We start from the raw sequence: 12,308 nt of genomic DNA on the forward strand, positions 1-12,308 counted from the left end.
GAGTTTTCGTGCTTTACCTGTAAGATCATACCAGTCACAGCGATGGCGATTGCGTGTTTCCTTTGTTACTAGCTAGCAAGCTATTTCACTTTAATGTCAGCTGTTCCGGCTGTTAGCTAGCTACCCTCTCTGAAAGAAAACAAGAATCATGGCGTCTGACAGATTTTTGGCCTGTGATAACAACGTTCGTCGTGATTGGCTGTTTCTGAAACGTCTTTGCGTAGCGTCGATGGAGCTTGCGTTCTTCTCAGGAACGTACTGTACTTTGCTTTGGGAATAAGTGATTTCACGTTTAAAGGACTTTCACTCATAGCACTGTGCTGTTGTGCGAGTGATAACCAAGTAGAGAAGTTAAGTTACAACATTGCTCTTTCCATCAGGGTTGGTGACAATCTCACACATGCATGACAACATACATATTCATAACTTTCATACCAGAAGGCATAAATCCATATCACGTCATTGAATTAAATGTCAATTTATTCAATAAGGTAATTTTGGAAGTGTTTAAGTCCCCCTGTCCATCTTCTTCAGCAAAGCTTGCCGCCAAAGAAGCTGCCCATCTTCGTGACAGGTGTTTTCACATCTACTCAGTACACTAGAGAACATAAAGGTTTAAATGTATAAGCCCAGTGACCCAATAAGCATTACATTTCATATTAACAGGCTCATTTCTATAATGCACACATTATTTAATGAGTTAATGTGGACCCTCAACACAATTTGATCGGTTTGGGACAGTCAAATTGTATCCTCAGTTTGACTCAACAGCTGTTTAAGGAGTTCAACATGTCAAGTTCAACAATTATTTACACATTTTCTTTAGTTTCGTAATGTTTTCTTAGCCTACCTCAATTATGACTTGCTTGCCGACACCTGGGCTTGTGTGCGCGGTGCAATGGCTATTATAGCAAGCACAGAAGAGCACGCATGGGCACGCATCCGTTTCTGTTTTCAACTGATTGATTTAACAAGCCTTGATTGGGATGACTCTTGATAAATGAATGCACTGACTAATAAAGTAAATTGTTGACACAAAAGCGTTTAACTTGTAACTTTTTTTTACTGGGGAACATCAGATTTATACTGGGGCACATGCCCCAGTAAAAAGGGTCTAGCGACACCCCTGGTCTGGTTCCTCAAAGACTTCAGGTCCTGACTCTCCTTCTCCCAGGCTCTGAGATGAGAGTGTCAAATCAAATCAACATTTATTTGTATATCCCATTTACAAACAATGTCACAGAGGGATTCACATACGCCCTCAGATATGCCTCTCAGCCAACCTAAATCCTCAAGGAAGACAAGGAAAAACTCCCAGGAAAACAAATTGAGAAACCTTGGGAGGAGCAATTGGGTGATGTTATCCAGTACCAGTCGGGTCATTTGGACGTTCACAAGGTTTGCTGTGTTGAGACAGGCTGATGTTTCTGCTTCCATCTTGGCTGTCACAGCCAGGGAAGTCTGGGTCTCCTTCTCTCCGCCATTATCTTCTCTACCTCTTTGCCCGTCTTTCTCTCTCTCTGCCTGTGGGCTTCTGGCCTCAGCCGTTGACCTGACAACCTCTAGATCTTTTTCATCCATCTTTTTAAGCCATGCCTCCTGGCGGTCCTCCAAGGACTCTCTCAGGTGACATCCTCAACGTGGGCCATTACTGCTCCTGTTGATGCAACTCCAAGGCTGCAGTACCAAACGTTACCAGCAGAGGGTGTCAGCAGTTAACACCTACAGCAGGGGTCCCCAACCCTGTTCCTGGAGAGCTACCAGCCTGTGTCTCCAACAACAATTATTTGACCTGATTCAAGACTAGTTATCTGATCAATCAGCTAATCATTAGAATCAGGTGTGCCAGTTTAGTGTCGGAGCTAACTCCTACAGGCAGTTAGCTCTCCAGGAATAGGGTTGGAGACCACTGAACTAAAGACAGAGAGAGAGAGAGAGAGAGAGAGAGAGAAGTGTTCAACAACAGTATGGGTCTCCCTTCCCAAGGCTCTGTGCTGCAGCCCCCTTGGAGACCTGCACTGCCCTTCTCCCACCAGCTAGAGGCACTGCTGTTCTTAACATTTACATTTAGTCATTTAGCAGACGCTCTTATCCAGAGCGACATACAGTAAGTACAGGGCCATTCTCCCCGAGGCAAGTAGGGTGAAGTGCCTTGCCCAAGGACACAACGTCATTTGGCACAGCCAGGAATCGAACCAACAACCTTCTGATTAATAGCCCGACTCCCTAACCGCTCAGCCATCTGACTCCCTTCATTACTTCTTCCAGCTGACTGACTCCTTCTATGGTCCAGTTTGCAACCCCAAACCCTCCCAGTTCTTCTGATGATGGCAGTCTCAGCCCACACTGGCTGTCATAGGTGTGTGTGTAAGGATGTAGGATTGTAAGGTCAGTTCTAAATATTGGATTTAGAGGTACTGGTTCGTATCGGTTTATACTGGGTAATAGATACTGGTTCAAGAGTGTATGTGTGTCTATACACAGGTATAAACTGGTTCATAGGTACTGAGTCAGGTCTAGATACTAGTTTATATTGGTTTATAGGTACTGAGTCAGGTCTATATGCTGGTTTAAATACTGGTTTATAGGTGTTGGTTCAAGACTAAGTACTGGTTCAGACAAACTCTCCCCAGTAGCTCCTCTCATCCATCCAGATGAGAAGCAGGCTGTACAACAGTAGACATTTCCTTTTTGTGTGAAGGTATTTCCTGCCCCGCTGAAACCTTACCCCTGTCCAAAAACAGACCCAGCTATGGACACACTGCCTCAGACAGACAGGAACCTTCTGGAACACATGGATGCCTGGACCGTGGTGTGGAGGAGGACCATTCCAGAGTGGGTTGAGTTGTGTTTCAGTTAGGGTTCAGTTGGGGTCTGGTGGAGGTTAAGTTGGGGTCTGGTTGAACTTAAGTTGGGATCTGGATGAGGTTGAATTGGGGTGTCGTTGAGGTTAAGTTGGGGTCTGGCTGAGGTTCAGTTGGGGTCTGGTTGAAGTTAGATTGGTGTGTTTAGATTCAGGTGCTCTGGTTTCTCTCTGCTCTGGGCCTGGGAGTTGGTGAGGAGAGAAGAGAAGGAGAGGTAGAGGAGTAGGCTGAGAATGACAGGGTGAGGGCAGGGGAGGGTGAGGGGGTGTGGGTCCATGTTAAGGGGTCTCTGGGGTGTCGTGTTGTGGTGGTGGGTAGGGGTGAGGAGGTCAGTGGGGTTACCAGAGGGGACTGGGGGGTTAGAGGAGGGGGGCTTCAGGAGTCCAGCAGACGGAGAGACCGGAAGTGGAGTAGTTCCAGTTTGCAGCTTTATGTGGCTCTACTCGGCTCTGAATGTCATCTTACTGTTAATGGTTCTACCATGCTGCTGCCACATAGAACTGCTATAGACCGCACTGGAGTACTGTCATTCCTCACTGCCTCTGTGTGTGTGAGAGAAAGAGTGGGAAAGAGAGAAAAAGTGATGGAGAGGGTTAAGAATGGAGGAGAAAGAGAGAGGAGGGAAGGGGGTTAGGAGTGGGAAGAGGGGGATGAAAGAGAACGAGAGAGAAAGAGTGAGGGAGAGAGAAAAAGTGATGGAGAGGGTTAAGAATGGAGGAGAAAGAGAGAGGAGGGAAGGGGGTTAGGAGAGAGCATGAGGAGGGTGGGGGGAGGGGGCGTATGGAAAAACTGAGAATATTCCATCTGGTGAATTAATACTCCATGTGTCAGTTCTGTACCCAGGATAGTCTTCCCCATCACAGAGATAGTCTATTAGTACAGTATGATGTCTCTTGCTGAGTCAAAGGAGGATAGGTGATCTGTTGGTACAGTCTGACGCCCCTGGCTGAGCCAGAAAGGATAGGTGATCTATTAGTACAGTATGACACTCTTGGCTAAGCCAAGGGAGGATAGATAGATCATCTATTAGTACAGTCTGATGTCCCTGACTGAGCTTCATGTGGATAGGTGATCTATTAGCACAGTCTGATGTCCCTAACACAAGTGTTTAGGTGCTTAGAATGAAGAGAACTTAAGAGTACATTTATGTACATTTCCCTCCCAGTCATCTGTGTATTTGCTCAAATGAGCAGAGAGAGTGCTTTATCAAGTCAGTTTGCAGTTAAACTTAGCTTTTTAAGCCCCCCACTGATAGACAAACTCAAAGCTTTCCAGAGTGTGGACAGAATAACCATTCTTTGGACAGAAGCACATCTTTTTCCCATTCGTGCAGATGTAGCCTGAGAGGGTGACCGCATGGCTCTCTGGGTAATTGTTTCAGCATGCAGCCAGAGCCCCAGTGCATCGTGGGTAGTCGAGATGTCTGACAAACAAATTAATCGAAACATCTAAACTGTGTATGATACCTGGAGTCTAGGGAGTAAGGAGAGGAGGTGAGGGGAGAGGAAAGGAGGTGTGGGGCTAGGGGAGGAGGTGAGGGCTAGGGGAAGAGAAGAGGGATAGGGAAATGGGTGAGGGGCTACAAGAAGAGGAGGAGAGGGGCCAGGGGAGGTCATGGCCCACAGCTGGGAGCTATCCAGTAGGAAACTGCTCCTTGGAAGCAGACTGGAGGTCTAGGTGAACAGCAGACTGGAGGTCTGGGTGTGGAAGTGGACTGGAGGTCTGATGGTGGAAGTGGACTGGAGGTCTGGTTGTGGAAGTGGACTGGAAGTCTAGGTGTGGAAGTGGACTGGAAGTCTAGGTGTGGAAGTGGACTCGAGGTCTAGGTGTGGAAGTGGACTAGAGGTCTGGGTGTGGAAGTGGACTAGAGGTCTAGGTGTGGAAGTGGACTGGAGGTCTGGGTGTGGAAGTGGACTAGAGGTCTAGGTGTGGAAGTGGACTGGAGGTCTGGGTGTGGAAGTGGACTGGAAGTCTAGGTGTGGAAGTGGACTAGAGGTCTAGGTGTGGAAGTGGACTGGAGGTCTGGGTGTGGAAGTGGACTGGAAGTCTAGGTGTGGAAGTGGACTAGAGGTCTAGGTGTGGAAGTGGACTCGAGGTCTGAGGGTGGAAGTGGACTGGAGGTCTGATGGTGGAAGTGGACTGGAGGTCTAGGTGTGGAAGTGGACTGGAGGTCTGGGTGTGGAAGTGGACTGGAAGTCTAGGTGTGGAAGTGGACTGGAGGTCTGGGTGTGTAAGTGGACTGGAGGTCTGGGTGTGGAAGTGGACTAGAGGTCTGAGGGTGGAAGTGGACTGAAGGTCTATAGGTGTGGAAGTGGACTGGAGGTCTATAGGTGTGGAAGTGGACTGGAGGTCTAGGTGAGCAGGAGACAGAAGGTCTGTTCTATCCATTCCTCCTCTGGAATGTGGGTCCGAGGCATTCAGATGAGGAGCCTTCGGTGGGAGGGGGAGGAGCCGACAGAACAGACGCGATCAGAAGCAGTAATAGAAAAAGCAGATGAAACCTGAGATGAGAGTGGGTGAAGGGGGGTAAAACACAGGGGGGAGGTAAGAAGGAGGGATGGGGGGTAGAGTCGAGAGGGTGAAGACAGGAGGAGGGGAGGGGGTAGAAAAGAGAGGTGGAAGAAATACAGAAGAGGCTAGAAAGAGGTAGAAAGAATGAATCAAGAGGGAGAAGGAGAAAATGAGGTGAAAGGAAGAAGAGGAAAGGAGGGGAAGGATGTATGGGATAGGGGAGATGGGGAAACTGACCTGACCAAATCTCTCCTCCTTCTCCTTGTCCCTGGTGTGTGTCTGAGAGCTTATTCAGCCTGCAAAGCAGCTCCTTTAGCAACACCTCACTGCTTCTACCTTCTAGGTTCTCTTCTAAGTTCTCTCAACTTTAACCAGGATCTGTTTTCTAGGACCGTAAAGTTTCTAGAAAAGTTGTATTTTTACAGAGAGGTTCTCTGATCTCAAGATTTATTTATGTTCTCTAGGCTCAGGGTTGTCTGTGTTCTTGAGTTCTGTAGGTTGGCCGGGTTCTTTTGGTCTTCACATTGTTCTGGGTTCTCCTGGGATTTCCAGGGTTCTGTGGAAGTGGCAAGACTTGGATGTTTGTTTTGGTTAATAGTTCAACCATAGCAGGACAGGCATTTCCTGTGCATGTGCTGGACTCCAGTCAGACTGTCCTTGGATACACAGCCTGGCTAATTACCAGACACTGGGAACTTGCACAGACCTGCCTACGACAGCCTAGCATCCAAACCTAAATAGTACTGACTGTGTATACAGGGCAAATCTACATAACACACAACCTAAATATGTTGCACACAGACCTACAGTACCTAGTACAGACTGTTCCAGTTTCCATAGCTCACAGATCTAACTTGTACACACAGACCTACCTAGTACAGAATGTCTATAGGTCTAGTCTACATAGCACACATACATAGTGCACAGAGACCAACAGCACACAGACCTACCTAGTACAGGCTGTTCTAGTTTCCATAGCACACAAACCTAACTTGTACACATAGACCCACCTAGTGCAGACTGTGTATACAGGTCTAGTCTACATAGCACACAGTCATAACTAGTACACAGAGACCAACATCACACAGACCTACCTAGTGCACAGACCTAACTAGACTGTTCTAGTCCACATTTTGAGGGGTAGAAGGGGTAAAGAGAGGGGTAGATGGGGTAAGATGGGGTGAATGGGTAGATGGGGTAAAGAGAAGGGTAGATGGGTAGAGGGGTAAAGAGAGTGGTAGATGGGTAAAGAGGGGGGTAGATGGGTAAAGAGGGGGGTAGATGGGTAAAGAGAGGGGTAGATGGGTAGAGGGGTAAAGAGAGGGGTAGATGGGTAAAGAGAGGGGTAGATGGGTAGATGGGTAAAGAGAGGGGTAGATGGGTAGAGGGGTAAAGAGAGGGGTAGATGGGTAAAGAGAGGGGTAGATGGGTAGAGGGGTAAAGAGAGGGGTAGATGGGTAGAGGGTTAAAGAGAGGGGTGGATGGGTAGGTGGGTAAAGAGAGGGTAAGAATGGGGTAGAACATTGGAGGTGTGGGCAGGGTTGCCCAAATGTTTTCTCAAATGCCCAGAATCTTTTAGGAAAATATAATAATATGAGTCCAACGTAACATTTATATTACATAAAGCTTAAAAAACTTACATTAACTGTGGAAGTCTCTATCAAAACTCACATCTAACATAGACTACGTCCTAGGATTGGGCTAAGCCTCTAGTGTTTATAACGCTTGGCTCCGCCCCTGGGGTAGAAGGGTAGATGGAGTACAGAGAGGGGTGGATGGGTAGATGGGGTAAAGAAAGGGGTAAATGTGGTTAGAGAAACACCTGGAAGACCATTAGACAGAGCTTCCAGTTCACATCCAGCTCCTGCAGTCTGGTCTCTGAGCTTGCAACTATAGGAGGGAAGGAGTGAAGGGGGGAAGAATATAGGACAGATAGAATGATCTGGGGATACTTTCCATTCTTGTGGAGAGTTCTATTGCTGTGGCGGTGTTGGTGTGTGTGTGTGTGTCAGTGTGTGTGGAGAGAGGGTGGAGGAGGGGGGTGGCAGAGTTATGAAAACCATACGGCACAAGGGAAAAGCTGAGTCCGGCATAACCCCCCCCCCCCCAATCACCCCTCCATCTCCTTCTCCTCCACACTCACTACCCACCCCCTCTTCTAAAAACATACAATCCTTTTTCCGCTACGTTTTACCCCTCTCTCTGCTCTCCCCCTCACTGCCCTCCCCTTCTCTTTGTCCTCCCCCCTCTCTCTGCCCTCCCCCTCTCTCTGCCCTCCCTCCCTCTGTCCTCCCCCCCTCTCTTCTTTCTCCCTCTCTCTCTCTGGTCCCTCCCCTCCCTCTTTCTTTCTTTCTTTATTTCAGATCAGTCAGAATTCTGGAGCAGGAGAGGCAGGAGACTGGAGGAAGAGGAGCTTAGCCAGGACGATAGGAGAGATATTGTACTGCTAGGATAGCCAAGAGGTACTGAGGTTGGAGGCTAGGAGACTGAGGCAGGAAGCTAGGAGACTGAGGTAGGTGAGGTGGGTTACCTGAGGCTGCAGACAGGTAAGGCGGGGTAGGACAAGACAGGACAGACCAGGTTAGGCCAGTGCAGGGTAGGACAGACTAGGGTAGAGTAGGCCAGGAGTGCAAGGTTGCAGTTTACCCATGGTACTGTGGAGGATGAGCAGTATTGGGCTTCTCTGTGTGCTGGGTGTGCTGCTGTGTGTCTGTAGGCCCCCAGGCTGTCTAGCCCAGGGCCAGGGCCGGGCTCAGGGCCAGGTGAGGGGGCAGCAGGGGGGTGTAAGGAGGCAGGCGGGGGGTCAGGGCCGGGGCCAGGCAGCGGAGCTGGAGGAGGAGCTGAGGGAACAGGATGCTCTGTGCTTCGCGGGGGGATGCTACGTGGTCTACTTCCAACGGAAGACCTTCCGAGAGTCGCTGAGGAGCTGCAAGGACAAGGGCGGTAACCTGGCGACCGTGCGCAACGAGGAGGAAGCGGGCGTGGTCCACGAGCTGCTGTCGTCTGTAGAGACGCGTGGGCCGAGGACCAGGCTCCGCCTCTGGATCGGCCTGCAGCGCCAGCCCCGCCAGTGCTCCTCCACGCGCCCCCTCAGGGGATTCACCTGGGTGTCAGGTGAGTTGGAAAACCCTAAAAAGTTGTGAAGAAACCGTTGGTGGAGCCATTTGTGGAACAATCAGTTGGTGAAAATGTGATGACTAGAACCTTACATTTATGCATTTTAGCAGATGCTTTTATCCAAAACTTCTTTGACAACATGGTTTTAGAATCAGTAGAACCATAATGGTTCTCCGATAAGTACATCTGAAGAACCTTTTAAAGTCCAATGTTCCATGCAGGACCACAAGGTTTCCACAGCCAAGCTTTGAATTTATTGAAATTGAACTTAAATTCAGATTAAATGAAAGGTTTTTCAATTAAATTAAATTGAAAGATTTTTCAATTACATTCAATTGAAATCTAATTTAAATTAAATTAAATTGAAATGTAATTCAATAAAAATAAAGTTCACGAGGGAAACGTAACCCCAGAACCCTAGCATGAGTGTGCAGTGAGTTCCGGTGTTTAACGGGCCCCGCTGTCTCGTCCCCAGGCGAGCCGGACGGCGAGTACACGGACTGGCTGCGTGCAGACCCCCCGGGGAGCTGTGCCGTGCATCGCTGTGTGGCCATCAGTGTCAACACAGCCGAGGAGGCGCGCGAGCAGCACGACAACTTCCGCTGGCTGGACGGTGCCTGCGCCCTAGCCGTGGACGGCTTCCTCTGCCTGCACTCCTACCGCGGCATGTGTCACCCCCTGGAGGCGGAGGGAGGCGGTGCTGCCATCTACACCACCCCCCTGGGCCTGGTCAGTACCCTGCTCACCTTCCTCCCCTACGGGTCTGTGGGGACTCTGCCCTGCCCCCCCGGCGTCCCTGGACCCTCGGACAAGTCTGTGCTGTGTACGGAGCGGGAGGATGGGGCTGTAGGCTGGTCCAAGGATGGCCCCCTGTGCTTAGAGACCCCTCAGGACCTCTGCGAGGAAGACAACGGTGGCTGCGAGCACTACTGCCAGAACTCCGACAATCACTTCTACTGCACATGCTCAGAAGGCTTCTCTCTGGCGGACGACGAGACCAGCTGTCTCCCAGACACCAGCCCGACCCCCGACGAGGACCCGGAACCGGCCCCGGACATCCCGGACCAAGACCGCGCCGGCCCCGGCCTCCCCTGTTCCTCCATGGGCTGTGAGTTCAGCTGCGAGCAGGGTCCCCGAGGGATTCGCTGCACCTGCCCTCCTGGCTTCCTGCTGGGGCGAGACGGGCGGAGTTGCGTGGACGTGGATGAGTGCAGCCAGGCGCCGTGCCCTCAGACCTGCTTCAACCTCCCCGGAACCTTTGAGTGCGGCTGTCACCAAGGTTACGAGCAGGACCAAGAGGGGGAGTGCGTGTGCGCGCCGGAATATGAACCCAACAAGGAAGGAGAATGTGTGTGCAGGCACGGATTCCAATCCAACAGGGAGGGAAAGTGTGTGGACATTGACGAGTGCCTGACCTCGGGCACATGTCAGCACATGTGCCTGAACTATGTGGGAGGGTTCGAGTGCTACTGCAGGTCAGGGTTCAAGCTGCTGGCCGACCTGTACTCCTGTAGGCCTCTCCCAGAGGACTACGACTCCTCCACAGCAACAACATCACCCCTGACCCCTGACCTTGATGACGACCCTGGGAACCCTGATCTCGGCCATGATCCCAACTCCCTTGAGTGGCACACGAATCCCCCCAGTGATGAGTTACTGCCCCTGTCCACACAGACCTCTATGGTCCACTATGAGCACTTCACAATGCCTGGGGCTGGGGCTGGAGATGGAGATGGAACTGGGGCTGGGATTGGGACTGAGACTGAGACTGGGGCTGGGGCTGTGACTGGGGTTGGTACTGGGGCTGGGACTGGGGCTGATGCAGGGACTAGGACTAGAGCTGGGACTGGGGTTGGTACTGGGGCTGGGGCTGGGACTGGGGCTGATGCAGGGACTAGGACTAGAGCTGGGACTGGGACTGAGACTGGAGCTGAGACAAAGCCTGTCTCTGGGAAAGGAAAATCATCCGTGTCTGAAGCTGAGCCTGGGTCAGAGCAGCAGGAGGGCACAGGCAGGAAAAGGCAGGATCGTAGCTGGCTGCTGGTAGCCCTGCTGGTGCCCCTGTGTGTGTTCATCGTGGTGATGCTGGCGCTCGGAATTGTCTACTGCACCAGCTGTGCTGTGAATCAGAACAAAGGCCTGACAGACTGCTACCGCTGGGTCCTACCTGCCACCTCGCCCCAGGACAACAGAACCTCCAAGACTGGAACTTGTTCAAATGGACAGGGAGGGAGGGACTGAGGGAGGGAGGGACTGAGGGAGGGATGGAGGGTGTCTAAGTAATCATTTCCACTGCTGGGTTTTTGTTTGTTTGTGTTTTTTTTCTATCTTCTTCTAAAATCACAGCTGGCTATTGTGCGTTGAGGCTTCACAGACCGGAGATGTTTATGGTTGGCCCTGTGTCTCTCAGAGCAGATCTGACGTGGTGAAGACAAGATAGAGTTGGCTGACCTGGAGAGACACAGACCAGGGAGATGGAGTGGTGTACACACAGCTGAGTCTTAGGGCTGGGGTTGGGGATTGATGCTGGAGGCTGGGGCTCAGGCTGGGTTTAGGGTTGGAAGCTGGGGCTGGTGTCTGGAGTTAGGGTTGGGACTGGAGGCTGGGGGTGAGGTTGAGGGCTGGGCCTGAGGGCTGGGCCTGGGAGGGGGCCCAGGCAAAGCTGGGAGCGCAGGAGTCAGTCACATCTCTGAGCACAAACACACACACACACCCAGGGCACACACAGTCAGCACAGGAGCCGTCATGAAACTAATATTTAAGGTCTCTCAACTCTACCAGCCCTGACAACCAGACAGCTTCTTTCAGCATTGGAAAAACACCACGCAGGCAGGATCATATTACAGTGGGGTTCAGTTGGTCCTGGAGTTTTCAAACGCACGTTCAGTCAACCTGCTTTAGTTACACGTACTGGGTCCTTGTAAATACTTTGCACTGAATATGTATGGAATTTCAATAAAATCAGTAAACTGTTGAACGCTTGTAATGTGAGTTTTATTGTTCAGTGAAACGGACAGCAACGTGTCAAACTAAGAAATATTTTGCCCTCGAGAATGTATTAGCAGCGCCATCTGGTGTTGGTGATAGAGCCAGACATTACGTTATCTTTCAGCACTTCCATTGCGAGAGTGCTCCAGACGGAGTAAAGTGGTCTGTAAAGACCAGAGATCTGCAACCCTGTTTCTGGAGAGCTACCGTCCTGAAAGATTTACAGTTTAACTTTGATTTACCAGATACATGTAATTCAACAAGTTGAAGTAATTGATTATCAAATTTGGTAGGTGCAAGTAGCTACAAGACTACTTTTCTATAGTCATAGTAAGGCGATCCTGGCTACGGGATTTGGAATCGTAGTTGAACACAACATAAACCAGTTTACGGACGCCTTTTTATTTCTCACTCAAAAATCTTCCGACGAGGATGGGATTCGAACCCACGCGTGCAGAGCACAATGGATTAGCAGTCCATCGCCTTAACCACTCGGCCACCTCGTCAAGCTGCCTGTAATACCTTAAGAATAAAAACGAAAAAAAACCAGATGTTATAATAAAATAATCTGCGTTATTTTGGGATTTACAAAACTATGTCTTTGCTTGGAGCTATCACGGTTAGAAAATAATTTGATTTTTACTCTTTTTATTCGGAGAGAACTGAGACTACGCATTTGATTGGTTGGCTTTTTTACGAGGATCCGGGTTGCCAGGTTCACAGAATTGTATTCAAATCAACCAATGTTGACCTAAAATGTATTTGGTGTTGGGCCAGCCCAAGGCAAAAATGTATGTATATTACGACAACTTCACCTCATGTCGCTTT

General features: G+C 50.1%; 2 protein-coding genes and 1 non-coding gene across 3 annotated transcripts in view; 1 reads left to right on the top strand and 2 right to left on the bottom strand.

Annotated features, from left to right (window-relative positions):
• Positions 1 to 168, bottom strand: part of LOC134013646 (CCR4-NOT transcription complex subunit 6-like) — a 9,159-nt gene extending 8,991 nt beyond the window's left edge. Inside the window, exon 1 of the mRNA XM_062453224.1 lies at positions 18 to 168. The gene's annotated coding sequence lies outside the window, so the exon portion shown is untranslated. The remainder of the gene's footprint in view (positions 1 to 17) is intronic.
• Positions 169 to 7,740: 7,572 nt separating this feature from the next.
• Positions 7,741 to 11,469, top strand: LOC134013946 (endosialin-like). The gene is made up of 2 exons (XM_062453733.1): positions 7,741 to 8,489; positions 8,968 to 11,469. The coding sequence occupies exons 1-2, from the start codon at positions 8,024 to 8,026 to the stop codon at positions 10,731 to 10,733; spliced, it is 2,232 nt and encodes a 743-aa protein (XP_062309717.1). The 5' UTR covers positions 7,741 to 8,023; the 3' UTR covers positions 10,734 to 11,469.
• A 435-nt stretch (positions 11,470 to 11,904) lies between these two features.
• Positions 11,905 to 11,986, bottom strand: trnas-gcu (transfer RNA serine (anticodon GCU)). The gene has a single exon. It is a non-coding gene; the product is annotated as a tRNA-Ser (tRNA).
• Positions 11,987 to 12,308: the final 322 nt, after the last annotated feature.

Source organism: Osmerus eperlanus, chromosome 27 (assembly GCF_963692335.1).
Source record: "Osmerus eperlanus chromosome 27, fOsmEpe2.1, whole genome shotgun sequence".
Lineage (NCBI taxonomy): Eukaryota > Metazoa > Chordata > Actinopteri > Osmeriformes > Osmeridae > Osmerus > Osmerus eperlanus.

Coding starts and splice junctions, on each gene's coding strand:
- LOC134013946 (XM_062453733.1), top strand. CDS start 8,024: ATGGTACTGTGGAGGATGAGCAGTATTGGGCTTCTCTGTGTGCTGGGT. Junction 8,490..8,967: donor GGGATTCACCTGGGTGTCAG/GTGAGTTGGAAA, acceptor TCTCGTCCCCAG/GCGAGCCGGACGGCGAGTAC.